This window comes from Callithrix jacchus, chromosome 4 (assembly GCF_049354715.1).
Source record: "Callithrix jacchus isolate 240 chromosome 4, calJac240_pri, whole genome shotgun sequence".
NCBI classification, from domain to species: domain Eukaryota; kingdom Metazoa; phylum Chordata; class Mammalia; order Primates; family Cebidae; genus Callithrix; species Callithrix jacchus.
Window position 1 is genome coordinate 115,667,276 of NC_133505.1, and position 27,828 is coordinate 115,695,103.

Genomic DNA, 27,828 nt, shown 5'->3' on the forward strand with positions numbered 1-27,828 from the left:
TCAGCCTCGAAAAGCTGTTACAAGGGTGTCTTATACCAGAAGGAAAAGGCTGGGTGCGATGGCTCATGCCTGTAATCCTAGAGCTTTAAGAGGCTGAGGTGGGAGGATCCCTTGAGCCCAGGAGTTCAAGATTGCAGTGAGCTATGAATGTGCCACTGCACACTACCATGGGCAACAGAGTGAGACACTGTTTTGAACAACAACAACAAAAAATTACTTACCTCTCTCCTTCTTTTATCTCTCTCTAATATAAGTTCAGCCCTTCTTTTAGCAATCATGTCAGCCTGTTAAGGAAAGAGACATTAAAAATTATAATGTAGAATGATAAAAGTGATTTTTCTCTGTATTAATATATTTTTATCCAAAGTGGGAATAATGTTTAGGCAGAAATACAGTAAACTTTGCAGGAAAGGATGTGATAGTGGTAATCATGTTGCTTGGCTTGCATCCTTGTACCCCTGAACCTCTTGATTAGCTATTTTCTTCTGGAGGGATAAATAGCACTTGGGGTCAGTTACTCTTTCCACAAAGTGTAGAGCTCCTTTTCAAAATTCATTGCTCATTTGTTTGGTCTGTTTTGGTGGCAGGAAATAGGGAAATACTTGGGGCAATTCATTGAAAATGTTTGGTAAGCTCTTATCATACTATTAAATAGCCTAACACAGCAATCCCCAACCAATTTGGCATGAGGGCCCTGTTTCATGGAAGACAATTTTTCCATGGATCGAAGGTGGGGATTGTTTTGGGATGATTCAAATGCATGACATTTATTGTGCACTTTATTTCTATTATTATTCCATTAGAATATCCAAAGAAATAATTATATAACTCACCATAATGTAGAATCAGTGGGAGCCCTGAGCTTGTTTTCCTGCAACTACATGGTCTCATCTGGGGGTGATGGGTGACAGTGACAGATCATCAGGCATTAGATTCTCATGACTGTGCAACCTAGATCCCTTGCATGCACAGTTAACAATACAGTTCGTGCTCCTATGAGAATCTAAGGTGCTGCTGATCTGGCTGGAGGAGGAGCTCAGGTGGTAATGCGAGTGATGCAGAGTGGCTATAAATACAAATGAAGTTTTGCTTGCTCGCCCACTCACTATTCACCTCTTGCTGTGTGGCCTGGTTCCTCACAGGCCACGGACCAATATCCATCTATGACCCAGGGATTGGGAACCCCTGGCTTAACAAACCTAAAAATACATATGACAACATAGGGAAAGTGTATGTGCTTGGGAGACAGTCACGCACTTGATATATAGAGTCCTCCAACCTTCCCAGAGTCCTTTACATCTAACACAATGGATCCTTTGATAGGTCTCCAAGGTTTTCATGAAAACTAGTCTGCTCTCTTTGTGTGTGGGGACTTAACTGGCTCAGGACTCTGTAAACTGGACTCCCTTACCAGGAGCATAGAGTGGTACCTGAAGACATGCTCCAGGGGTCTGGTCCAGACAAGCCAAACTGAGTGCTTTCATCTGGTTGCTATTGAGTACACATTCTTAAGAACTTATGACTTGTAGGCATCCAAGAAGTATTTGAAGATAGAATTACAAAACTGAACTGAATACAATTCACTTGGTTTATGAGGCCCAGAAAGATTCTATAGTTCTTGACATGGCAAGAATTTACAAAACCTTCCATTATTTCCTTTTTTTAAAAAACATATTTTTACCATAGGTTCATTAAATATGGAGTTGTGAAAATATAGTATCCTTTGTGTTTTCATAATGCATAAAGAACAACTGTATACATCACAAAATTGCAAACTATACACAATAGCACACACACACATTCTGAGTCTACTTTTCCTCTACTCCTTTTACTCAAGTATTCAGTGAAGTTTAACTAATTATTGCAAATATGTCACCAGATGGCAGTACTATCCCGAGCACTATAACATATATTCTTTCATTTTCTGCTCCTAACATATCTGTGCAAGGCATTACCCCACTCTAGAGGTGAGTTAACAGAAATTCAGAGTTTAACTCACATAATATCACATAATTAGTGTGAGGATGCTTTTAGAAACTACCAGATATGGTCTTGATCTCTTGACTTGGTCAGAATGGTAAAACCCCATCTCTACTAAAAATACAAAAATTAGCTGGGTGTGGTGAGGCATACATCTGTAGTACCAGCTACTTGGGAGGCTGGGGCAGGAGAATTGCTTGAATCCAGGAAGCGGAGATTGCAGTGAGCCAAGATCACGCCACTGCACTCTAGCTTGGCAACAGAGTGAGACTCCGTCTCAAAAAGGAAAAAGAAAAGCTACCAGATATGGTTTTGCCAAAGCATACATTATGGTGGCTGCTGCAGAGAAGGGTTTGTATTATTTCAACTGAGAAAAAAAGAGAATTTGAAATAAGACTGGGAATTCAGACCTTAATGGGGTGGCTTGATCAAAATGGAGTTTTAGGAAAATTCACATGGAGGTAGTCGGGAAGATGGTCTGGGAGGTGAAGAGATGAAGTCAGGGAGAAAAATTAGGTCACAGCAGGAGTGCTGGTGTCAGCAGAGAAAGATTTGAATTGAGCTAGAGTTAGTGGGTGAGGAGAGGAAACCAAATACCTGAGGTTATGAACTAGCTCTTGAAACCTGCAGCTTTCCTGTTCTAGGATTCTAAAAGTCTTAAAGCATGTGATGTCTAGGATGTGGCTTCACTGCCCTACAGCTGTTATGTCCAGTACAATAGCTACTAGCTGTGTGTGGCTATTTATATTAAAACTAAATAAAATTAAACATTTTATTTCTCAGCCACACTAATCACATTTTAAGTGCTCAACAGCCGCTGTGGCTAGTGGTTCCTGTATATAACAGCGCAGATCTAGGACATTTCTGTCATCACAGAGATTTCTGTTGTTAGCATTGGCCTAGATATGCCAGGCCCCACAGTGAAGCAACATACAAATGTGCTTTTGTCTTGCATGGCAGACAGTTTGGCCTACCTTATCAGAAAAATTAGGCAGCAAAAAAGGGAAGAATGTCATCAAGAACAGTGTGGAGCTGGGTATATTCCCACGTCTCCCTCCTTACTTCCATAGTTCTTGGATGGCTAAGAACTCTGCCTGTCTTGATATTGTGCAGACCAGTGATGGCCTGGGACGTGCAACCTTAGTGCGGTGGGGGAGAGGAATGGATGGCAATGACTTTAAAGGGATTTCCTCTGGCTAATCCCAAAATGAAAGGAATTTGAAAACTGTCTGAGCAATGAAAGAAGAACTGCTTGGCTTTAACACTTTGGCAGTCTGTAATTGAATGAGTGTTGAGTTGTGAGAATGTATTACAAAATTTAAGTCTTAGTATCTCAGAATTGGATTTAATAAATGAGCTCTCTGACACATTTTTCCATTCTCCTCTGCCAAATGTCCGTCTAGTTTATGCTTATTTATTGGCAAGAAGCTCCCTGCCTTCAGTCCTGGTTCTTTATGAAGTGTCTTACTGAGAATGAAATATACTTTCCCCATATCTTCCTCCTACCATTGGTAGTTCTTTACCTTATGGCCATGTGGAGTAACTCCAACATCTCTTCGGTATAAAAGCCCTTAAAACATTTAACACTGCTCTCACCTCTCCTCTGGACCATCCTAGCTCCAGACTCAAAAGCCCATTCTTTCTACCCAAGTCTAGACCTGCAGGTTTGCCTTCTCAGTTCATGTCATATAAATGGAATTCTCAGTTCATGTCATATAAAAAACAGGGTGCACTCCTGTTTTGCCTGGCTTCTGTCACTCAGCATAATAGTTATGATTTTTATCCATGTTACAGGTGTATCACTAAGCCATTCCTTCTTAATGCTGAGTAGTTTTCAATTCTAAGCATATACCACATTTTGTTTTTCTGTTCATCAGTTGATGATTTGGGTTGTTTCTACTTTCTGGTTATTATGAATAAGGCTGTTATGAACATTCACATATAACTTTTTATGCACACTTTATTTCATTTTTGCTGAACAGATTCCCAGGAGTGGAATTGCTGGTTCCCCGTGACACTTCTGAACATTTATGGAGTACTCTTCAGAATGTAGGTTTAGGAACAATGTTCTAAGCTAATGTGGATCTGATTTTCACTACAGGCTCACATGGCCTTGATGGATGGTGTCATCACTCCAGGGGCAGTGAAAAAGACCTCTGAAATTTTACTTGTTTGTGTTTCAAATCTCTGTTTGTTACCTCTTCACTTTGCTCCCATGTCTGGAAAAGGGAAGGCTTGGCATTACCACTATCTTATTTGCCATAAAGAGAGAAGCATTAAGACACTGATCACCACAAAAGCCTCAAATATTGACTCTTAACTCTTATTACGGTTTTAATATTTAACTCTCATTATAGTCTTAATATTTGATGAAAATTGTTTCATGCTTACTGTGGCATTAAAATTAGAAGACAATTTTTTTTGTGTGAAGATCACTTTACAATAGATCACTAAATAGATGCTGAATGGATTTATTCAATGCATTTTTGCTAGATACATACCCTGATTTTTGCCTTCATGTCTTTGATCAGTTTTTTCCTTCCTAATTTCTTCTTTTGTTTTAGTTTCCACTTTTCAATTTGGGCAGGAAGAAGGCGATAAAAAATATCTTGATCCTCAACTTGCATAAAAATAGCTGCATCTGGGAAAAATCCACGCTCCCCCAAAAACTGGGCCTCTTCTGGATATCGTGGGAAACCATCTAGTATAAAACCTGTGGAACTGATGGAAATTTTCATAAATTACTCGATTTCATTAAAATATGATAAATGATGTGTTCATTAATTTGATTATAATGATCATTATACAGTGTAAATTAAATCTTCATGCACACCATGAATATACATAATCTTTGTCAATTAAATATTTTAAAAGAAAAAATAACGAAGTAAAAAAAAGTAATTGATAAAGCTCAGCTTTTTTTTTTTAGGGAGGGAAGGAGGAAGGGAGGAAGGCAGGAAGGGAGGAAAGGAGGAAGGGAGGGAGGAAGGAAGGGATGAAGGAAGGAAGAGAGGAAGGGGGCGAGGGAGAGAGGGAGGGAAGGGAAGGAAGGAATTCAAGCAATGAGAGAGACATTGCCAACCTGGATATAGAGGCTTACAAGTTGATTTCTTTTTTTGAGAGAAGGAAAGAAAAAAAAATTAGTAAAGGAGAGAAAGAAAGAGGAAGAGAGAGAGGGAGGATGAACGGAAATATTGCTTTATTCTGAAAAAAAAAATGGGTATTAATAATGGCCAATCAATGTTTCATTTAAACCTATGAGTAGGTGTGATGTGGTATTGACAAGAATGTATATTTTATGTATTTGAAATGGAGAGCTCTATAAATATTTATTAAGTTTACTTGTTCCGGCTCTGAGTTCGAGTCCTTGATATCCTTATTAATTTTCTGTCTCATTGAATCTAAGTCTCTATGTATCTGGGTGTTAGGATCGTTAGCTCTTGTTGTTGTATTGATCCTTTTACCACTATATCTTTGCTGCTTTAAAATCTATTTTATCCGCTACGAGAATTGCAACTCCTGCTTTTTATTTATTTATTTATTTTTGCTCTCCCTTTGGTTGGTAAATCTTTCTCCATCCCTTTGTTTTCAGTCTTTGTGTATCCTTGCATGTGAAACAGGTCTGGATGTAACACGCCGTTGGGTTTTGGCTGTGCCTTTTGATTGGGGGATTTAGTCGATTTAAATTTAGGGTTACTGCCCTTTGATGTTAACTGGCTGTTTGATCCATTCGTTGATGAAAATTCTTCTTTATGTTGGTGCTCTTTACTTTTTGGTAAATTTTTAGTAAGGCTAATACTGGTTGTTTCTTTCTGTGTGTAATGCCTCTTTCAGAAGCTCTTGTAAAGCAGGCCTGGTGGTAATAAAATCTCTGAGTACTTGCTTGTTCATAAAAGATTTTATTTTTCCTTCAGTTGTGAAGCTTAGTTTGGCTGGATATGAAATTCTGGGCTGAAGGTTCTGTTCTTTGAGGATGTTGAATATTGGCCCCCACTCTCTTCTGGCTTGTAAAGTTTCTGCTGAGACATGTGCTGTAAGTCTGATAGGCTTGCCTTTGTGGGTAACCTGACCTTTCTCTCTGGCTGCCCTTAGTATTTTCTCCTTCATTTCAACCCTGGTGAATCTAACGATTATGTGCCTTGGAGTTGCTCTTCTTGAGGAATATCTTTGTGGTGTTCTCTGTATTACCTGGGGTTGAATATTGACCTGCTTTGCTAGTTCAGGAAAATTTTCCTGAATAATGTCCTGAAGGGTATTTTCCATCTTGGATTCATTCTCTCCATCGCATTCAGGTACACCTATCAAATGTAAATTTGGTCTTTTCACATAGTCCCACGTTTCTTGGAGACTTTGCTCATTCCTTTTTATCCTTTTTTCTCTAATCTTGTCTTCTTGTTTTATTTCATTAAGTTGGACTTTGACCTCTGTTATCCTTTCTTCTGCTTGAACAATTCGAGTGTTTAAACCTGTGCATACTTCTCGGAGTTCCTGTATTGTATTCTTCAGTTCCATTAATTCACTTATATTCCTCTCTAAGTTGTCTATTCTCAATAGGAATTCGTCAAACCTTTTTTCAAAGTTCCTAGTTTCTTTATGTTGGGCTACAACATGTTCTTTTAACTCACAGAAGTTTCTTATTATCCATTCCTTGAAGAGTGATTCTGTCACTGGGATGCGCTCATTCTCTGTCAAGCCTTGTTCCATTGTTGATGTGGAACTGTGATCATCTTTAGAGGGAGAGGCGTTCTAATTTTGAGTATTCTCAGTGTTTTTACGCTGGTTTCTTCCCATCATTGTAAATTTATCCTCCTGTCGTCTTTGAAATTACCAACTTTCAGATTAGGTCTCTTGATTGGACGTCCAAGTTGTTAGTTCCCAGGGCAGAACAGCGGCATTAAGACTGATGGTGCTTTTCTGCCCAGGATTCTCCTGTCTGGCTTCCTTCTTGTGTCCGTAATGGGCGACTCTGCCTTCCCTGGGCTCCAAACCTCGGTCAGAAGGGGACCAGTCTAGTTTACTCTGCGCCTAGAGCTGCTGCGCTGAGGTGCCATCGCAGCCGCTGCATCGGTCTCAGGAGTCGTGCTGGGGACCCGTGTGGGTCCTCCAAGCCTTGGTCAGAAGGGGAGCCAGCCCTGTTTACTCTGCTCTGAGAGCTGCTGTGCCGAGGTGCCGGTGAAACCGCTGCACCGGCCACAAGAGTCGCGCTGGCGACCCGTGTGGTTCCTCCACTGGGGATCTTCTGCTCCGTGAGCGACCAGAATTTTTCTGAAAGTGTGGCCTCCTCTAGTTCTCTCGATAAAGCTCAATTTTCTGTATGCAGTGAATAGTTTAGAAATTCACTCTGCTATCTTTTATTTCTTTTAATATTTCTAGTTGTATACATGACATTTCTTTTTAGAATATATCAAATTGGATTAAAATTACACTATTTTATACATATATTTATAATATAAAATTGTAGTCAATCAGTTCATAGACAATTACTATTAACTGGAAGCTTACTAAAAGTTGTGAGAAGACCATAGGAAAAAGAGAAAAGCAGTTCTCTGTTTGGGAGGGGTGCCCAGCCTAATGAGTGTGGTTCTCTATATTTGTTTTTTTAAATTTTTTATTGCATTTTACGTTTTGGGGTACATGTGCAGAACATGCAAGATATTTGCATAGGTACACACATGGCAGTGTGTTTTGCTTCCTTTCTCCCCTTCACCCACATTTGTTATTTTTCCCCAGGCTATCCCTCCCCAGCTCCCCCTCCCACTGGCCCTCCCCTTTTCCCCCCAATAGACCCCAGTGTTTAGTACTCCCCTCCCTGTGTCCATGTGTTCTCATTTTTCATCACCCTCCTATGAGTGAGAATATGTGGTATTTCATTTTCTGTTCTTGTGTCAGTTTGCTGAGAATGATGTTCTCCAGATTCATCCATGTCCCTACAAATGACACGAACTCATCATTTCTGATTGTTGCATAATATTCCATGGTGTATATGTGCCACATTTTCCCAATCCAGTCTATCATCGATGGGCATTTGGGTTGGTTCCAGGTCTTTGCTATTGTAAACAGTGCTGCAATGAACATTCGTGTGCATGTGTCCTTATAGTAGAATGATTTATAGTCCTTTGTATATATACCCAGTAATGGGATTGCTGGGTCAAATAGAATTTCTATTTCTAAGGCCTTGAGGAATCGCCACACTGTCTTCCACAATGGTTGAACTAATTTACACTCCCACCAACAGTGTAAAAGTGTTCCTTTTTCTCCACATCCTCTCCAGCATCTGTTGTCTCCAGATTTTTTAACGATTGCCATTCTAACTGGCGTGAGATGGTATCTCAATGTGGTTTTGATTTGCATCTCTCTAATGACCAGTGATGATGAGCATTTTTTCATATGATTGTTGGCCTCATGTATGTCTTCTTTTGTAAAGTGTCTGTTCATATCCTTTGCCCATTTTTGAATGGGCTTGTTTGTTTTTTTCCTGTAAATCTGTTTGAGTTCTTTGTAAATTCTGGATATCAGCCCTTTGTCAGATGGGTAAACTGCAAAAATTTTTTCCCATTCTGTTGGTTGTCTGTATTTTATAGGAGCTCAAGTGCTGAACTGTGAGCTCCGTTGTTCATTCAGGGCTGTTAGGCGGGTGCGTTTAATTCTGCTGCAGCACAACTCTTAGAACCCCCTTTTTTCCTCAGATGCTGTCTCGGGGGTTTGGGGCTTTCTTTATGAGTGTCTGTGGCACTATCCTGCCCAGCTAGGAGGCAGTCTAGTCACTATTTGCCTTCCGAGGCTCTGCCCTGCTGATGTGGTGTGGGCCCTGTTGCTGTGGGCTCTGCCCTGCAGCCGCGGGCTCTGCGGCAGGCTCCGCCCTGCTGCCACCATCTCCGCCCTGCAGTAGAGTCTCTCTGTTATGGCATGTTGCCTCAGCAATGGCAGGCTACGTCAGCAATGGGCGTGTACCTCTGTAGGGGGGGATATCCTCGGTAATGGCGAACGCCCCTCCCCCACCGAGCTGCACCGTCCTGGGTTCAGCTGTGCTCGCAGTGAAACTCTCTACCCGGAGCGTTTTGAGTTGCCGTTTTGTTTGTCCCTGTGGGGGTGAAACCCGCCGAGCCCGCTCGCCTGGCTTCCTGCCTCAGAGCGCCTTTCTTTTTTTTTTTTTTTAAGTTGATCGGATGGCTCTCTCCCAGGTGTTTCAGTCACCTGCCATTAGAGCACTGGGATATGTGTGATTTCCTGTGCAGCTAGCCACTGCGCTGGCTCAAACGCCACTTCCCAGGGATCTCCTGGTCTGGCTCACTGTCCAAGTCCCGTTTAATCAGATGGATATGCTAATCTGCCCTCCCAAATCTCAGATTGCCAGTTTAGCAGGGCACCCAGGTCCATGTGTTTTGTGCGGATTGTTGGGGAGTGCCTGCACTGCAGCGCTGGCTGAAGCAGCCGCAACAGCCAAACCAGCTGCGCTTGTGTCCCATGTCTTTCCTACACCTGGGACTTTCCCCGTTTTGTGGGCAACAGAGATCTGTCTGAAAATGTGGCTTTGACTCACCCTCTGAGCATTTGCTGAGAGCTGCGATCCCGAGTTGTTCTTACTGCGCCATCTTGAAAACCCCCAATTCTCTATATTTGAAGAGTACACCTGGCCATCCCACTTGTAGTGGAAGCCCTCACCTTTGGCAATTTTTCTTCTCACAGTGCTTCCTTTCACGAGACAACTCATACTCACTTCCCTGGGTCTCCTTGTAACTGAAGACAATTGTTAATTTATGTATCCTGGTTCCTATGTGCAAGATGATTATATTCAAACATGATTGTCAAAGTTGCCCAAGTGTGATGAGATTTTAAGGATCCGGAAAATAACTGGAATGTTAATACATTTTAATTAGAGAGCACTTATAAAACAATCAAACTTTGAGAACTTGGCTTTGTTTAATTGAGAGATTCAATATTGGTCTCCCTTTGAATAAGAATTTGTTTCTCTTGCTTATCTGTAATTTGGTTTGTTTTAAATATTTATGTTTAAATACATATTTTCTTCTTAATACAAATAGGACTTTCATGAACATTTGAGAATTTCAGCCTTCAAAGTTGTTAATTCAAAAATGTGAATTTTCCTTTCTTATTAAGGGGCCAACTTTCCATATATTGGCCATAATACATGTGTTTTTTTCTTTAGAAGTGCCTTTAGTCTGATCTATTCTGGCAGGGACAATTTCATTCCTACTGTTCTTGCTGTCACTTTTCTGTGAATCACTTCCAAATCCTTAACTCTACACCCCACCTCTCTTCTGAGTTTTGATTCTGAATTATCAAAAAGCTGTGGAGCTTCTCCATCTGAATGCCCTTCCGGAATTATACACGTTATATTGTCAAAAGTCATACTGTTACCCCTCCAAACTGCTCTTCCTTCTGATCCATTAGTACTAAGTTGTTACCTGTTAAGAGACCTTCAGCTCTCTCCCCTGGTCCCTCTTGCTTCTTATGTTTAATAGATAAGTCCTGGCATGTCCTCCCCTGTATCACATTTCAATTTCTGCCATTCCCCCTTAGTTCAAGCCCCTTATTATATCTCTCCAGGACTAATGCAATAACCTTTTCAAAATATGTTATTTTTGCCCCTGATTATAAAAGCAATAAATCACACTATAGAAAAAATTGAAAAAAATAGAGAAAAGCATGAAAAAGACAAAAATTATCCATAATCCTATATCTCAGAGGTTATAAAAATTTGTTTTATTTCTTTCCAGTTGGTTCTTCATGTGTGCATTTCTCTATTACATTATAGTTTTACATCTTCTTTTTAACTTTATGTAATAACATTTCTCATGCTATTACAAATTATTCATTATAATAAATTTTAATGGTGCATAATATTTAGCTATTTTATTTAGACTTTTATGATTTCACTTTTTGCTTTAAAATTTTCAGTTCATATCTATGTCTATCTCCATATCTCCATATCCATATCTTTATTTATTTATCTATCTACATATATTTTAATGTACAGTGTGAGGTCAGGAGCTAAATAATGAGAAACCCATGACTATATAGCTGCAGGTAACTGCTTAAATTTCCTCCAACTATTGATCTAATTTAGGGAACAAGAAATTAAAAATGAAGTTGGTAACTAATAATCCTACTCACTTATTTAGACTAGGGACTATGTGAACAAGAGTGCCCAGAGATTTAAGAGAAACATTGGAAAGAGCCAGTTATTTAAATTCTCTATGATTCAGTCTTCTTATCTCCAAAATAACACAATGAAAATTCTTTATTTCATAGGGTTGTTGTAAGGATTAAATGAGTTAACAGCAATAAAATACAGGCTGGGCACAGTGGCGCATGTCTGTAATCCCAGTACTTTGGGAGGCTGAGGTAGGTGGATTAACTGAGGTCAGGAGTTTGAGACTGGCCTGGCCAACATTGGGAAACCCCATCTCTACTAAAAACACAAAAATTAGCCTGTTGTGGTGGCAGGTGCCTGTAGTCCCAGCTACTCAGGAGGCTGACGCAGGAGAATCAATTGAACCCAGGAGGTGAAGGTTGCAGTGAGCTGAGATCACGCCATTGCCCTGGGTGACAGAGCAAGACTCTGTCTCAAAAAACAAACAAACGACAACAATAACAAACAGTTTAACAGCTCCTGGCGCTTAGTAAGTTTCATATATGTGTGTGCTATAATCAGTATTGTAAATATTATTTCACTTTCTTCTGGTGGATATCAAGTCATGAGATTCTGGTGAAAAAATTAAGGTAAATTTTAAACTCTGGTGACCTGGAGATCATTAAATTTGTCCTGTCTGGGGTCAAGATTGTTCAAAGTAAAGGGATAACACTGTGGACAACTATTAATTGGTCTTAACTATAATTGTTAAAAGACCACAGGTGAAATGAGTCCAGCACATACATGATTTAGAACACGGGCTTTCAACCATAAATGTACTTTAGAATAACCTAGGGGTACTGAAAAATATCCCAGGCACACACTTCGAGAGATTCGAATTCAATTATTTTGGTGTAAGGTCCTGGCATCGGTATTTAAAAAAACTCTACAGATGTTTTTAATGTGTATCTCAAGTGAAAAATCACCAGTTTATATGACTATAAAGGAGAAAATTCTTAAATGTATGTTAAACTACATTTTTAACTTTTAATAATAAAACAAATAAAAGCAAATAAATGTACAAATCTCTATAAATTAAGATACCGTATTGGTTCCTTAAGCCACCATTCAGAAAGAATTACTTCAAGAATTTCAGGAGGCAGTGGCTCATTTTCCATTAGACTTGATTTGATTATTTCTTCTTCTGTTGTAAGTTGTACTTCTGGAAGCTAAAAACAAAAATCAGAAAACAAACCAAATTTTAAAACTCTATGCTAACAATTGCATCTTCTCGCTCATATGTGAAAGCTAAAGAAGTGGATTTTGTGGAGGCAGAGAGTAGAATGAAAGTTACCAGAGGCTGGGAAGCGTGTGTGGTAGAGATAGAGGAGATGAAGAGAGGCAGGATAATGGGTACAAACATACAGTTAGATAGAAGGTATAAGTTCTAATGTTCAAGAGCTCAGAGGGAGACTCTAGTTAATAATGATGTCTTGTATATTTCAGAATAGCTAGAAGAGAGGACTTGAAATGCTCCAACACATAGCAATGATAAATGCTCAAGGTGCTGGATATCATAAATACCCTGGCTCGATCCTTATACATTCTTTTTTTTTTGAGATGGAGTTTTGCTCTTGTTACCCAGGCTGGAGTGCAATGGCGCGATCTCGGCTCACCGCAACCTCCGCCTCCTGGGTTCAGGCAATTCTTCTGCCTCAGTCTCCTGAGTAGCTGGGATTACAGGCACACGCCACCATGCCCAGCTAATTTTTTGTATTTTTAGTAGAGACGGGGTTTCACCATATTCACCAGGATGGACTCGATCTTTTGACCTTGTGATCCACCCGCCTCAGCCTCCCAAAGTGCTGGGGTTACAGGCTTGAGCCACGATCCTTATACATTCTACATGTGTAACAAAAATCACATGTACCCCATAAATATGTGCAAATATCAATTAAAAAAACCCAAAATCTATATTCATAATACTATATTACATGGTTTATTAGAATGAGAACTGTTTTTTTCTCTGAGGTTATTGTTTTATACTGTTGCTTATAAACATTTAAACATTTGAGCTATTTTATTTAAACCAATTATTTAATGTGGTTAGAAATATAGGTTGGTGCAAAAGTAATTGCAGCTTTGCCTTCAAAGTAATGGCAAAAACTGCTACCACTTTTGCACCAACCTATAGTAAATAATATTTACTGTAGCTAAGGGGAATTATTAGTAATAATATGATTGATATTCACCCATGGCCTTGGGGTCATATCTCATTACTTTTTGCTAAACCTTGTTCAATTTATCACACACACACCTATAAGGCTTAACTGATTTTTGTTATTTGTATTATAATGATACGGTACTATCTCTCCAACCTGGATCTTGTTTATGAGATAAGCCAAACAGGCAGCCATCTGAAATACAAACTATTAGAGGACTATAACATAATAACAAATAGAAAGCATTGTGATAATTAACTCAGGTCAATTCTCTCTAAAGTAAGACCACCCTTGAATGGATAGTAAAAAAACAACTGTTCTTACAAAAACGAAACTATTTTTGTTGAGTACTTTTGTTTCCCAAATTCTAAAACTGAATAGAGAGGGTACAATAAACTGCTGCCTACCAGGAAGTAGAAATAATTTTACTATCTAAAATAAAATCCCTTACTTGCTTTCTGAGAAGTTAAATAATTCGGAAAGCAGTAAAAGAAAACCAAACAAAAAACTGTAGAAAAGCAGGAGGTATTTGTTGCACTTTAAAATCAAAGACTTGTTAAATTAAAAAATCTGGATTGCTATACTTTTTTTTTTTTTTTTGAGATGGAGTCTCATTCTGTTGCCCAGGCTGGAGTACAGTGGTGAGATCTTGGCTCACTGCAACCCTGCCTCCTGAACTCAAGTGATTCTCCAGCCTCAGCTTTCTGAGTAGCTGGCATTACAGACTTGTGCCACCATGTCCAGCTAATATTTGTATTTTTAGTAGAGATGGAGTTTCACCACGTTGGCCAGGCTGCTCTCAAACTCCTCACCTCAGTGCTCTACCTCCACCTCCCTAAGTGCTAGGGAGCCACAGTGCCTGACCTGATACACATTTTTAAAGTTAATAGGATATCAGTTTCTCCCAAACTCTACTAAATATAGGTGAAAAACATTTAAAAAATATGTCTGAAGGCCAGGCACAGGTGGCTCATGCCTGTAATCCCAGTACTTTGGGAGGCTGAGGTGGGTGGATCACTTGAGGTTAGGAGTTCGAGACCAACCTGGGCAACATGATGAAATCCTGTCTCTACAAAAAATACAAAAATTCCCTGGGCATGGTGGTGTGCACTTGTAGTCCCAGCTACTTAGGAGGCTGAGGTTGCAGGAGCCAAGATTGTGCCACTGCACTCTGGCCTGGGCAAGAGAGGGAGACCCTGTCTCAAAAACAAACAAACACAAAAATATAAAGAAAAAGAAAAAGAAAAAAGAATATGTCTGAAGAGGTGCTTCAATACGTACTAGAACACCATATGTCACTCATTATCCAACCCTTCTTCAACTTTGAGTGTTACATATAACGGCACCTGGACCATTTGAGAACAAATGGCCCATCTATATCAGAAATGGTTAAAATGTGAGTTAGAATGAATAATTTTCATTTCATAACTCCAGATAGAAGCCATGTGAGAGGTTAATATGGTTTGGATTGGCGTCCCCACCCAAATCTCATGTGGAATTGTAAGCCCCAATGTTGGAGGTGGGGCCTGGTGAGAGGTGATTGGATCATGGGGACAGTTTCTTATAAATGGTGTAGCATCATTTCCCACTTGGTACTGTCCTCACTGTAGTGAGTGAGTGCTCATGAGATCCTGTAGTTTAAAAGTGTGTGGCACTTCCTGCCTCACTCTTTCTTCTTCCTGCTCTGGCCATGTGATGTGTCTGGTCTCCCTTCACCTTCCGCCATGATTGTAAGTTTTCTAAGGCCTCTCCAGAAGCCAAGCAGTTGCCACTATGCTTCCTGCACAGCCTGAAGAATTATGAACCAATTAAGCCTATTTTCTTTAAAAATTACCCAATCTCAGATATTTGTCTATAGCAATGAGAGAACAGACTAATACAGAGGTGGTACAAACTTTCTGATGAGGCATCATTAGAAATTAATATTTTGAGATCTCCACTAAAGCTGGGGCAGATATTTATGCTATTTCATAGAAATCAGAACACAATAATAGAAAACTTTATTGTCTAAGTCAAATTACCAAATACCATAGTTCCAAATAAATGCTACACAACAGCCTTGTCAAGGAAAGTTTTTCTGATTTGTATTGGAGTCATATAAAATTCAATACTTTATATTCTAGAAGAGCAGGAGGAATTGCATTTAGCATATGACAAATGTGACTCTTTAAATGACTTTAATGGGGTTTTTCTTCTTCTAAGAATATTTATAGAGTTTTATACTACTACTTCCCAGAGTGACACAAGTAAGCACAGCTGTCTGCAGAGATTAATACTACCAGGCCGGGGGCTTATAACTGTAATCCCAGCACTTTGGGAGGCCAAGGTAGGTGAATAGTTTGAGTCCAGGAATTTGAGATGAGCCTGGGCAACATGGCAAGACCCCAGTCTCTACAAAAAATACCCAAATTAGCCAGGCATGGTGGTGCACACCTGTAGCCCCTGCTTCTTGGGAGGCCAAATGATATAGTTTGACTGTAACCTCACCCAAATCTCATCTTGAGTTCCCAACGTGTTGTGGGAGGGACCCAGTGGGAGGTAATTGAATCATGGGGGCAGGCCTTTCCAATGCTGTTTTCTTGATAGTAAATAAATCTCATGAAATCTGGTGGTTTTATAAGGGGGAGTTTCCCTGCACAAGCTCTCTCTTTGCTTGCAGCCACCCATGTAAGATGTGACTTGCTCCTCCTTGCCTTCTGCCATGACTGTGAGGCCTCCCCAGCCATGTGGAACTAACTGTAAGTCCATTAAACATCTTTCTTTTGTAAATTACCTGATGTTGGGTATATTTTTATCAGCAGCATGAAAATGGACTAATACACCAAGGCAAGAGGTCACATGAGCCTGGAGAAGTTGAGGCTTTGGTGAGCTGTGATTGTGCCACTGCCCTCCTGTCTGGTAACAGATTGAGACCCTGTCACAGCAACAACAACAAAACAAAAAAAGAGATTACTACCTTTTTCTTTGTATTTTCTTCCTCAAGTTTAACATTGGCCTGAATTGCAAACTCTTTGAGTTCTTGTTTGGCAGCTTCTTCATCCTCAGAATCTTCCTCAAATTCAGGTCCCACTTTCTTTTCAGTTTTGAGTAGTAGTTTTTCTTGAAGAACTTCTTCAAACTGAATGTGAAAAATGTTCAATTTTTCTGCCAACTGTCTTCCACACATAGTTTTGCCAGAGCCATGGGGGCCAAAAAGGCATATTCTTAATGGAGGAGCCTGCCACAGTGGGGTGGGTCAGTGAGGGGTGGGATAAAGGGAGAGTGAAGGAAAGGCAGTTTTGAGTAATTTAGAACACATAAGACTTATTAACTGCCCTCCTTAAGACCGTGTAGAAATGATCACATCATGAGCTTGAGGATGTTTAAACATTAGGATTTCAATTAACATAATTAATTCCATCAGCATTGGTCCTCAGGGAGCATCAACAACCACATAAGATTATCTTGGTATCATATGCCAAAAGGCATTTAATAAAATAGAGTTTAATTATTTTTGTTTTTGACAAAATTTTAATTACTACAAAATGGAAAGGTACTTTCTTAGATAATAAAAAAAATCTCTCTACCAAACAGAAAGCTCACTAATAAGAAAACTTTAGAGCCTTCTCCATTTATGCCAGTAATCTTCATATAGGACTCACAGTTGTATGGATTATCCATGGGATGCTGAAACTGTCAAGAACAATGATGAGCACTGGGATGAAGCAGCAGCTACGTCTTCTGTGATTGTGGGGAAATACTATGAAATTGGTAGGTGAAAGCAGCAAGGAAGAATGGGGGTTGTTGATACATCTGAGTAGGAAAAGCCTCAAAGGGGCTGAAGTTTTTGCAAGGGGAATGGGAAAAACAGAATGACATGAAATTATATAGCTGAAGCCTCACATCATACTCTTAAATTACATTTTTAACCCCTCAGTGATAAAATAGCTGGAGTAACACCTCACTCATCCGTCAGTTAAACCTATGGCAGCTAGGGTTGTCTGGTGCTCAGACGGTATTAAGGTACCCTCTGGTAGGGAAGGGAAATGTTTCTGGAAAACCCAGTGCATTTTACCCTCTGCAGAACTATGGAAATACTGTCAAGATTTCAGGATCTTATCCACTGGATTTGTGTAAAACAAGGTAATAGATCACAAACAGCAAACCAGACTAAGTGGAAATTACAGCTGAAAGCAACAACAACAGTAAAAGGACAAATGACCACAGTATTTAAATGACCCCCAACATCAGTGGATTGGGGCTTCTTTGTGAGGGCACGACCATCCATATATTTCAGTAGTCTCATATACATTATATAAAAAATTGAGGTTCATGAAAATGGCCCAAATTATACAGAAGAGTTTAGATTGTGTTCCATGTGTTCATTTTAAGAAGACATTGATATTATCAAAAGTTACAAGGTAATATATTGTGATGTATATACCTTGCTCCAGTAATCCCATCCCAGGGAATTGTAGCGTAGCATAGTAGTAAAATAATTCAAGAAAATTAAAATACTTATAGCCAAGGCATTTTCTACAAAAGCACCAAACACATACATGGAGGAAAGGATGGTCACTTTAATATACGGTGCTGTGAAAAATGGATATCCATATGCATAAGAATGAAACTAGATACCCATCTTTCACCATATACAAAAATAAACTCAAAATGGATTAAAGACCTAAGTGGAAGACCTGAAACTATAAAACTCCTAGAAGAAAACATTGGAGAAGTGCTACAGGACACTGGTCTGGGCAAAGATTTTCCAGGTAAGACCTCAAAAACACAGGCAATAAAAGCAAAAATAAACACCTATCTTGATTGGTTGAGTTTCGAGTGAAGACTGACACTGGTAGGTGGGATTGCAAAAATGTAGTCCCTGAAGTGAGTTTTCCCTGATCAATTAAACCAATTTAAAATTGGTTGAGTGGTTATAACATTTCTCTGAGTGTGAACCAGTCAACAGCATTGTCACCAGAGTAATCTTACTTCTATAGATGATGTCAACCCACTTATGCCTCTGAAAGTTCACCAATCCCCGAATTCCACTCTTCTTCAAAATCCTGTAGAAGATCATCAGACTGCTCTGCTCTGAGAGACTAACTAGCATGGCTGGCCTCACTATAGTAAGGAATTAATCCAGCTGTGGGGTTTGTTTGTGTTTTTGTTTTGTTTTGTTTTTACTTCAGCTAAGAAGGCAGATATTAATTGCTGGTTTCACACAAGTCATTGCTACAGAAATCAAAATAGATAATTATTTTATGTTATATTCCAAAAAGTTGTTCTTTGAACTTGGATATTTTATTTATATTGTAATATCAGATTGGGGACTTCACCCTTAAGTAAATTGATGGTGATTGGTAATCAGTCCTGAAAAAATCCTGTGGGAGCAATCATTAGAATAGGAGTACTGTTTCACCTTCAATGGTTCTTTATAAGCCACATATTCCTCAGGATGTTCCAAAAACTTTTCTTTAGCCTCAGCACTTGAGAAGTAGTAGATCTTTTCTCGATATTTAGCTGCTTCTTCTGTGTTTCCTGGTTGTAGGATGAAATTTTCCTTGAGGACCACTGGACAAAAGTGTTTTGTGTCTCCCAAATGCCTCTTTGTCTCCTTAATTTTATCTTCACCCTAGGAACGTATTCAAAGTTCAGAGAACATTAAATTAAAAAGTATTTTGATGCAGAGAATTTTTTAAAAAATGCTTCTTTAATAATATTTAATCTGTAGCAACTTGAAAACAATCCACAAAAGGCCAATCCTTGTATTATTTTAATTAATTAAAGATCAATTTCTCATATATTACTCTAAGTGCACATCCTAAGTTTCTTTATTTTCATGAGGAAAATAAAGTTTCTTTATTTTCTTTTATTTTTCATAAAGCAGCACTGATAATGAAGGTGCCCCCAGTCCTCTACCAACACAGATGTAATAAAAAACTCTGGGATGTGTTGATGCTGGGTCATTGTGAGGTCAGTTTCTAAACCAGAATTATTTCCTAAAAGTAAAAGTTGAGTCAAGATCACAACTTCTTACCATGGCAAATTAAATGAGAGATGCCTCGGGATTTACTTGGTTTGTTATTAAGTGGATATATGATCAAATAATCATTTGGAAATATCCTATTTAGCTCAATTGAAAGTGTAAAATGTATTTTCATTTATGATAAAGAAAATATGTGTAAAGTCCTTTAAGGATTCTTTCAATTTGTTTAAAGCAAGTGAAATACATTTAAAAACATTTTTTATGCTATAAAATACATGCTTACTGTAAAAATATTGAGAAAACATCACAATGTATAGAGTGAAAATCTCCTTTCACCTTTCTTCTTCCAATACTATGTTAGCATTCTTTTTTTTTTTAGATGAAGTTTCCCTCTTACTGCCCAGGCTGGAGTACAATGCTTTGATCTTAGCTTACTGCAACCTCCACCTCCTGGGTTCAAATGATTCTCCTGCCTTAGTCTCCCGAGTGGCTGGGATTACAGGCATGTGCCAGCAAGCCTGGCTAATTTTGTATTTTTTAAGTAGAGATGGGTTTTGCCATGTTGGTTAGGCTGGTCTTGAACTCTTGACCTCAGGTGATCTGCCCGCCTTGGCCTCCCAAAGTGCTGGGATTCCAGGTGTGAGCCACCACACCTGGCCGTATGTTAGCATTCTTAATAGTTTTATCTCCTAGACTCATTAAACAAATCCTACCAATATACATATAAAAGTATATATATATTTAGACACAAATATAGTATTTTAAAAATACAAATGGAATACTTTACATACTTATTTACATCATACTTTTTTCATAAAACAAGATATAATAAACTTACTGTAAAGGTGAAAAAATGAGACTAAGCTTTCCTTACACTATTCTTATTTGATATTTATATCAGCATATGCAAGCTCTGGCTGGGTGTGGTGGCTAATGCCTGTAATCCCAGCTCTTTGGGAGGCCGAGATGGGTGGATCACCTGAGATCAGGAGTTCTAGACTAGGCTGGCCAACATGGTGAAACCCAGTGTCTATTAAAAATACAAGAATTAACCAGGTGTGGTGGTGGGCACCTGTAATCCCAGCTACTCAGGAGGCTGAGGTAGGAGAATCACTTGAGCACTAGAGGTGGAGGTTGCAGTGAGCCGAGATTGCACCACTGTACTCCAGCTGGGGTGACAGAGGGAGACTCTGTGTCAAAAAAAAACAAAAAACAAAAAAAACAATGCAAACTTCAAAATGAGCTGAAAAATAATTATTTTTTTCCCCATGATGCTAAAAAAACACAGGGAATTATCTAATCAATAGAGGTGTATCTAAGAAATGACTTATAAAGCTTTCCACACTTATTATTTTTGTTCCGCTTTTATCTTTCTTCCTAAGCCCATATTTTAGTAATTCCCTTTTTGTGGGGTAAAATCCTTTCAAGTCCCTATAATTTATTTCTTCTAAAAAAGGAGGGGGGAATCTATGGGCAGAACATGCAGGTTTGTTACATAGGTATACATGTGCCATGGTGGTTTGGTGCACCTATTGACTCATCCTCTAAGTTCCCTCCCCTCACACCACAATAGGCCCTGGTGTGTGTTGTTCCCCTCTTTGTGTCCATGTGTTCAACTCCCACATATGAATGAAAACATGCAGTGTTTGGTTTTTCTGCTCCTATGTTAGTTTGCTGAGGATGATGACTTCCAGCTCCACCTATGTCCCTGCAAAGGACATGATCTTAGTCCTTTTTATGGTTTCATAGTATTCCATGGTGTATATGTACCACATTTTCTTTATCCAGTCTATTATTGATGGGCATTTAGGTTGATTCTATGCCTTTGTTATTGTAAATAGTGCTGCAGTAAACATATATGTGTATGTAACTTTTTTTTTTTTTTTGAGGAGGAGTCTCGCTCTGTTGCCCAGGCTGGAGTGTAGTGGTGTCATCTTAGCTCATTGCAACCTCTGCCTTGTGGATTCAAGCAATTCTCCTGTTTCAGCCTCCCGAGTAGGTGGGACTGCATATGCCTGCCACCACACCCAGCAAATTTTTGTATTTTTAGTAGAGAAGGGGTTTTACCATGTTGGTCAGGCTGGTCTTTAACTCCTGACCTTGTGATCCATCCACCTCAGCCTCCCAAAGTACTGCAATTACAGGCATGAGCCACTGTGCTCGGCTGTGCATGTGTCTTTATAGTAGAATAATTTATATTCCTGTAGGCATATACCCAGCAATGGGATTGCTGGGTTAAATGGTATTTCTGGTTCTAGATCCTTGAGGAATCACCATACCATGTTCCACAATGGTTGAACTAATTTACACTCCCACCAACAGTGTAAAAGCATTCCTGTTTGTCCACTGCCTCAGCAACATCTATGGTTTCCTGACTTTTTAATAATTGCTATGTTGACTAGTGTGAGATGGTTTTTCATTGTGGTTTTGATTTTGTATTTCTCTTATGATCAGTGATGTTGAGGTTTTTTTTTTTTTCACTTTTGTTGGCCATGTAAATGTCTCCTTTTGAGAAGTGTCTGCTCATATCTTTTGTCCACTTTTTGATGTTTTTTTTTTCTTGCAAGTATGTTTAAGTTGTTTGTAAGTTCTGGATATTAGATCTTTGTCAGATGGGTAGATTGCAAAAATTTTCTCCCATTCTGCAGGTTGCCTGTTGACTCTGATGATAGTTTCTTTCACTGTGTGGAAGCTCTTTAGTTTAATTAGATCCCATTTGTCAATTTTGGTTTTTGTTGCCTTTTTTTTTTGGCATTTTTGTCATGAAGTCTTTGCCCATGCTTATATCTTGAATGGTATTGCCTAGGATAGCTTCTAGGGTTTTATGCTTTTGGGTTTTATATTTAAGTCTTTAATTATTGGAGATCCTGCAAAGAAGTCCCACCCACAGAGGAAGGATGGGTCCGGGTTAGACTTGAAGAGGTCTGGCCAAAGACTGCCACAGGTGGTGTGTTGGGCTGTGGGGACAAGTCTTGGGACCAAGCTGTCCAGCCTCCTTGGTTCCAGCAGGGCAAAAGTGCAGCTTGGAGCTATAGAAATATAAAACCACGTCATCTGCAAACAGAGACAACTTGACTTCTCTTCCTATTTGAATACTGTTTATTTCTTTCTCTTGCCTGATTGTCCTGGCCAGAACTTCCAATACTATGTTGAATAGGAGTGGTGAGAGAGGGCATTCTTGTCTTGTACTGGTTTTCAAATGGAATGTTTCCAGCTTTTGCCCATTCAGTATGATATTGGCTGTGGTTTTGTCATACATAGCTTTTAGTATTTTGAGATGTGTTCCATCGACACTTAGTTTATTGAGCATTTTTTAACATGAAGGGATATTGAATTTTATCAAAGGCCTTTTCTGCATCTATTGAGATAATCGTGGTTTTTGTCTTTGGTTCTGTTTATATGATGTATTATGTTTATTGATTTGTGTATGTTGAACCAGCCTTGTATCCCAGGGATGAAGCCAACTCGATCATGGTGGATACGTTTTTTGATGCACTGCTGGATTCGGTTTGCCAGTATTTTATTGGAAGATTTTTGCATCGATGTTCATCAGGGATATTGGCCTGAAGCTTTCTTTTTTTGTTGTTGTCTTTTCCCGGTTTTGGTATCAGGATGGTACTAGCTTCAGAAAATGAGTTAGGGAGGAGTCTCTCCTTTTCAATTGTTTGGAATAGTTTCAGAAGGAATGATACCAGCTCCTCTTTGTATTTCTAGTATAATTCAGCTGTTATTCCATCTGGTCCTGGGCTTTTTTTTGGGGAGGGGGTAGGTTATTAATTACTGCATTTTGCCTTTAATCTCCTTCTACTTACTATTTTTTGTTTTATTTTGCTGCGCTTTTTCCCATGTTCTTGAGTTGAGACCTTAATTAGTTTTCCTATCTGTCTTGTTTTTCAATTATTAATTACTGCCTCAATTTCAGAGCTTGTTATTGGTCTATTCAGGGATTCAGCTTCTTCCTGATTTACTCTTGGGAGGGTACATAAGTGTCCAGGAATGTATTCATTTCTTCTGGATTTTCTAGTTTATTTGCATAGGAGTGTTTATAGTATTCTCTGATGGCAATTTTTATTTCTGTGGGATCAGTGGTGATAGCCACTTTATCATTTTTTATTGTGTCTATTAGATTCTTCTCTATCAGTCTAGCTAGTGGTCTATCTATTTTGTTAATTATTTCAAAAAACCAGCTCCTGCATTTGTTGAATTTTTGGAGGGTTTTCTGTGTCCTTATTTCCTTTAATTCTTCTCTGATCTTAGTTATTTCTTGTCTTCTGCTAGCTTTTGGATTAGTTTGCTCTTGCTTCTCTAGCTGTTTTTATTGTGAAGTTAGGGTGTCAATTTGAGATCTTTCTAGCTTTTGGATGTGGGCATTTACTGCTGTATATTTCCCTCTTAACACTGCTTTAGCTGTGTCCCAGAGATTCTGGTACATTGTCTCTTTGTTCTCATTGGTTTCAAAGACTTCTTGATTTCTGTGTAATTTCATTATTATCCAGGAATCATTCAGGAGCAGGTTGTTCAATCTCCATAAAATTGTGTGGTTTTGAGTGAGTATCTTTTTCTTTTCTTTTTTTTTTAACGTACATATGTAGGAATTCATAGGAAAATGTGACTCAAGGAGGGGGCTAGAATTTGGGGGTTATACACCATCTTAACAGAATAAGGGAAGGCAAAGCGGGCACTTACAAAGAAACAAATAACTTTTTTTTATTTTTAGAAAGGAAAGAAGAAAAGAAAGAGAAAGAAAGGAGTGAAGGAGAGGAAGAAAGAGGAAGAAAAAGAGGGAGAGAGAACGGGAATATTGCTTTATTCTAAAAATGGGTATTAATAATGGCCGATCAATATTTTGTATATTTAAAGTGGAGAATGTATATTTTGTGTATTTAAAATGGAGAGCTCTATAAATACTTATTAAGTTTACTTGTTCTGGATCTGAGTTCAAGTCCTGGTTGTCCTCATCAATTTTCTGTCTCGTTGAGTCTAAATCTCTTTATGGGTCTTATGTATCTGGATGTTAGGATCATTAGCTCTTACTGTTGTGAGAATTGCAACTCCTGCTTTTTATTTATTTATTTATTTTTGCACTCCATTTGGTTGGTAAATATTTCTCCATTCCTTTGTTTTCAGTCTTTGTGTATCTTTGGATGTGAAATGGGTCTGAATGTAGCATACCACTAGGTTTTGGCTGTATCTTTTGATTGGGGGATTTAGTTGACTTAAATTTAGGGTTACTACCATTTGATGTTAACTGGCTATTTTATCCATTTGTTTATATAAATTCTTCTTTATGTTAATGCTCTTTACTTTTTGGCATATTTTTAGAAAGGCTAATACTGGTTGTTCCTTTCTATGTATGATGCTTCTTTCAGAAGCTCTTGCACAGCAGGCCTGGTGGTAATAAAATCTCTGAGTACTTGCTTGTTGGCAAAGGGTTTTATTTTTCCTTCAATTGTGAAGCTTAGTTTGGCAGGACATAAAATTTTGGGCTGAAAGTTCTTTTCTTTAAGGATGTTGAATATTGGCCCCCACTCTCTTCTGGCTTGTAGGGTTTCTGCAGAGAGATCTGCTGTAAGTCTAATAGGCTTCCCTTTGTGGGTAACCTGACCTTTCTCTCTGGCTGCCCTTAGTATTTTCTCCTTCATTTCAACCCTGGTGAATCTAACGATTATGTGCCTTGGGGTTGCTCTTCTTGAGGAATATCTTTGTGGTGTTCTCTATATTACCAGGGGTTGAATATTGTCCTGCATTGCTGGATTGGGAAAGTTTTCTTGAATAATATCCTGAAGAGTATTTTCCAGCTTGGATTCATTCTCTCTGTTACATTCAGGTACACCTATTAAACGTAAATTAGGTCTTTTCACATAGTCCCATATTTCTTGGAGACTTTGCGCATTTCTTTTTATCCTTTTTTCTCTATTCTTGTCTTCTCATTTTATTTCATTAAGTTGGTCTTCGACCTCTGATATCCTTTCTTCTGCTTGATCAATTCGGCTATTCAAACTTGTGCATATTTCACTAAGTTCTTGTGTTGTGTTTTTCAGCTCTGTTGGTTCATTTATATTCCTTTCTATATTGTCTATTCTGGTTAGCATTTCGTCAAACCTTTTTCCAAAGTTCTTAGATTCTTTAAATTGGGTTAGAACAAGTTCTTTTAACTCCCAGAAGTTTCTTATCATCCACCTTCTGAACCTACTTCTGTTAATGGAACATAGTCCTTCTCCATCAGGTCTTGTTCTGTTGCTGATGAGGAACTGTGATCCCCTGTAGAGGAAGAAGGGTTCTGATTTTTGGTATTCTCAGCCTTTTTAGATTGGTTTCTTCCCTTTGTTAGAAATTTATCCATTTGTCGTCTTTACAATTACCATCTTTCTAATTAGGTTTCTGAGTGGACGTCCAATTTATTGATTCCCAGCGCTGAAATCCGAGCAACCCACTGCGCTGGCCAAAACAGCAGCGATAAGGCTGATGGTGCTCTTCTGCCTGGGAATCTCTGGTCTGGCTTTCTTCTTGAGTCCGTAATAAGCGGCTCTGCCTTCTTGGAGCTCCAAATATCAGTCAGAAGGGGAACCAGTCCCGTTTACTCGGCACAAAGAGGTGCTGCGCCGAGGCACCAGCAAAACCACTGCGCTGGCCACAAGAGTCACGCTGGCAACCTGTGGGGCTCCTCCACTGGGAATCTTCTGGTCCATGAGTGATGAAAATTTGTCTGAAAGTGTGGCGTCCTCTCGTTCTCTGCGCTTTCACTGGGAGCTACAATCCCAAGCTGTTAGCGATCAGCCATCTTGGATCCTCTCCACCAGAGAGGATCTTATTGCAACAATAAGAGTGAGTTTCTTAATCCTGAGTTCTAATTTGATTGCACTATGGTCTGAGAGACTGGTATGATTCCTGTTCTTTTGCATTTGCTGAGAAGTGCTGTACTTCCAATTATGTGATTGATTTTAGAGAAATGCCATGTGCTGCTGAGAAGAATGTATATTCTGTTGTTTTAGGGTCGAGTCTTCTGTAGATGTCTGTAAGGTCCTCTCAGTTCAGAGCTGAGTTCAAGTCCTGAATATCTTTGTTAATCTTCTGTCTCATTGATCTGCCTAATATTGACTGTGGTGTGTTAAAGTCTCCCACTATTATTGTATGGGAGTCTACACCATTTTGTAGGTCTGTGAGAACTTGCTTTATGAATCTAGGTGCTCCTGTATTGGGTGCATGTATATTAGGATAGTTGGCTCTTTTTGTTGCATTGATCTCCTTACCCTGCTTTTTTTTTTTTTTTTGCTTTCCATTTGCTTGGTAAATCTTCCTCCATCCCTTTATTTTGAGCCTATGTGTGTCTTTGCATGTGAGATGGGTCTCCTGAATACAGCACACTGATGGGTCTTGACTCTTTATCCAATTTGCCAGTCTGTGTCTTTTCATTGGGGCGTTTAGCCCATTTACCTTAGAGTTAATTTTGTTATGTGTGAATTTGATCCTGTCATCATAGCTGGAATTCCAGTAGCTGGGATTACAGGCATGCACCACTATGCCCAGCGAATATTTTTAATTTTTAGTAGAGGTGGGATTTTGCCAAGTTGGCCTGGTTGGTCTTGAACTACTGACCTCAAATGATCTGCCCACCTTGGCCTCTCAAAGTGCTGGGATTACGGGTGTGAGCCATCATGCTCGGCCAAGTCCCTGTAATTTAAAACAATCCTCCCTTTTTTAATATGCGCCTGTCCTTCACCACCCACTTTCTTTTTTGAAGAAATTGAGTCTCACTCTGTTGCCTAGTCTGGAGTGTAGTGGCACGATCACAGCTCACCACAGCCTTGAACTCCTGGGCTCATGTCATCCTACTGCCTCAGTCTCCCAGGTAGCTGGGACTATAGGTGTGAGCCACCAGGCCTGGCTCTATATGCCCATTTTTGTTTTCAGTGTTATTTATGGATTCTTCTTTTTACTTGATTCAACTTGCCAGAAGTTGCTATTTTATCGCTTTTTTCAGTGAACCAACTTTTCATTTTTTAACATTTCGTATACTAATTTTATCTTGTTTTCTTATTTCATTAGCTTTTGTCTTTAATCTCCTATTTACTTTCTTTGTTTTATTTTCCTGTGTTTTTGAGTTGAATGCTTATTTTTTTTCTCTTTCTTGTTTTTCAATAATGCACTTAAAGTAGGATTGGTAGACTTGGCAAAAATACACACTCCCTAGTTACATTTAAATTTCAGATAAAATTTTTTTAATCTGAACTCAAATTTTTTTTTAATATAAGCACATACCATGCATACAAAATTATCTGAAACTTGAATTTAATTAGAAACTCTGTATTGTATATGGCAACTCTAAATTTCTACTTCTGCCATACCATGAAGCTTTTGTGTGTGGTTTAAAAATAATTGTTCATGTTTATTCTGTAGTTTCATTATTGATTTCCTATTTAACTCACTAGCATTTAGAAAAAAAAAGCATGTATATATTTTAAATATTTCAAGTGTTTATATTGAGGGAATGGGGAAGTGCTATCCTCTGGGGTTAATTTTTTGTTTTATTGCATTGTAGTAAGAGAATGTGGTCTGGTTACAGA

The 27,828-nt window shown here is 38.9% G+C and overlaps 1 protein-coding gene across 8 annotated transcripts in view; it reads right to left on the reverse strand.

Annotated features, from left to right (window-relative positions):
* The window catches only part of AK9 (adenylate kinase 9), a 221,005-nt gene that overhangs the window by 41,651 nt on the left and 151,526 nt on the right, over positions 1-27,828 (reverse strand). For 7 of the 8 annotated variants that reach the window (XR_013534480.1, XM_035296488.3, XM_035296487.3 and 4 more), the window contains 5 exons: positions 18,698-18,910; positions 16,253-16,513; positions 12,179-12,303; positions 4,482-4,701; positions 222-284 (listed from right to left, as the gene is read on the reverse strand). Coding sequence is in view for 7 of the 8 variants with exons in the window: in XM_035296488.3 (XP_035152379.3) it covers positions 222-284; positions 4,482-4,701; positions 12,179-12,303; positions 16,253-16,513; positions 18,698-18,910 (882 nt within the window). In the remaining variant the exon portion in view is untranslated. Of the gene's footprint in view, positions 1-221; positions 285-4,481; positions 4,702-12,178; positions 12,304-13,824; positions 16,211-16,252; positions 16,514-18,697; positions 18,911-27,828 lie in introns of those variants that run through there. The other variant, XM_035296489.3, reaches the window with a different exon arrangement.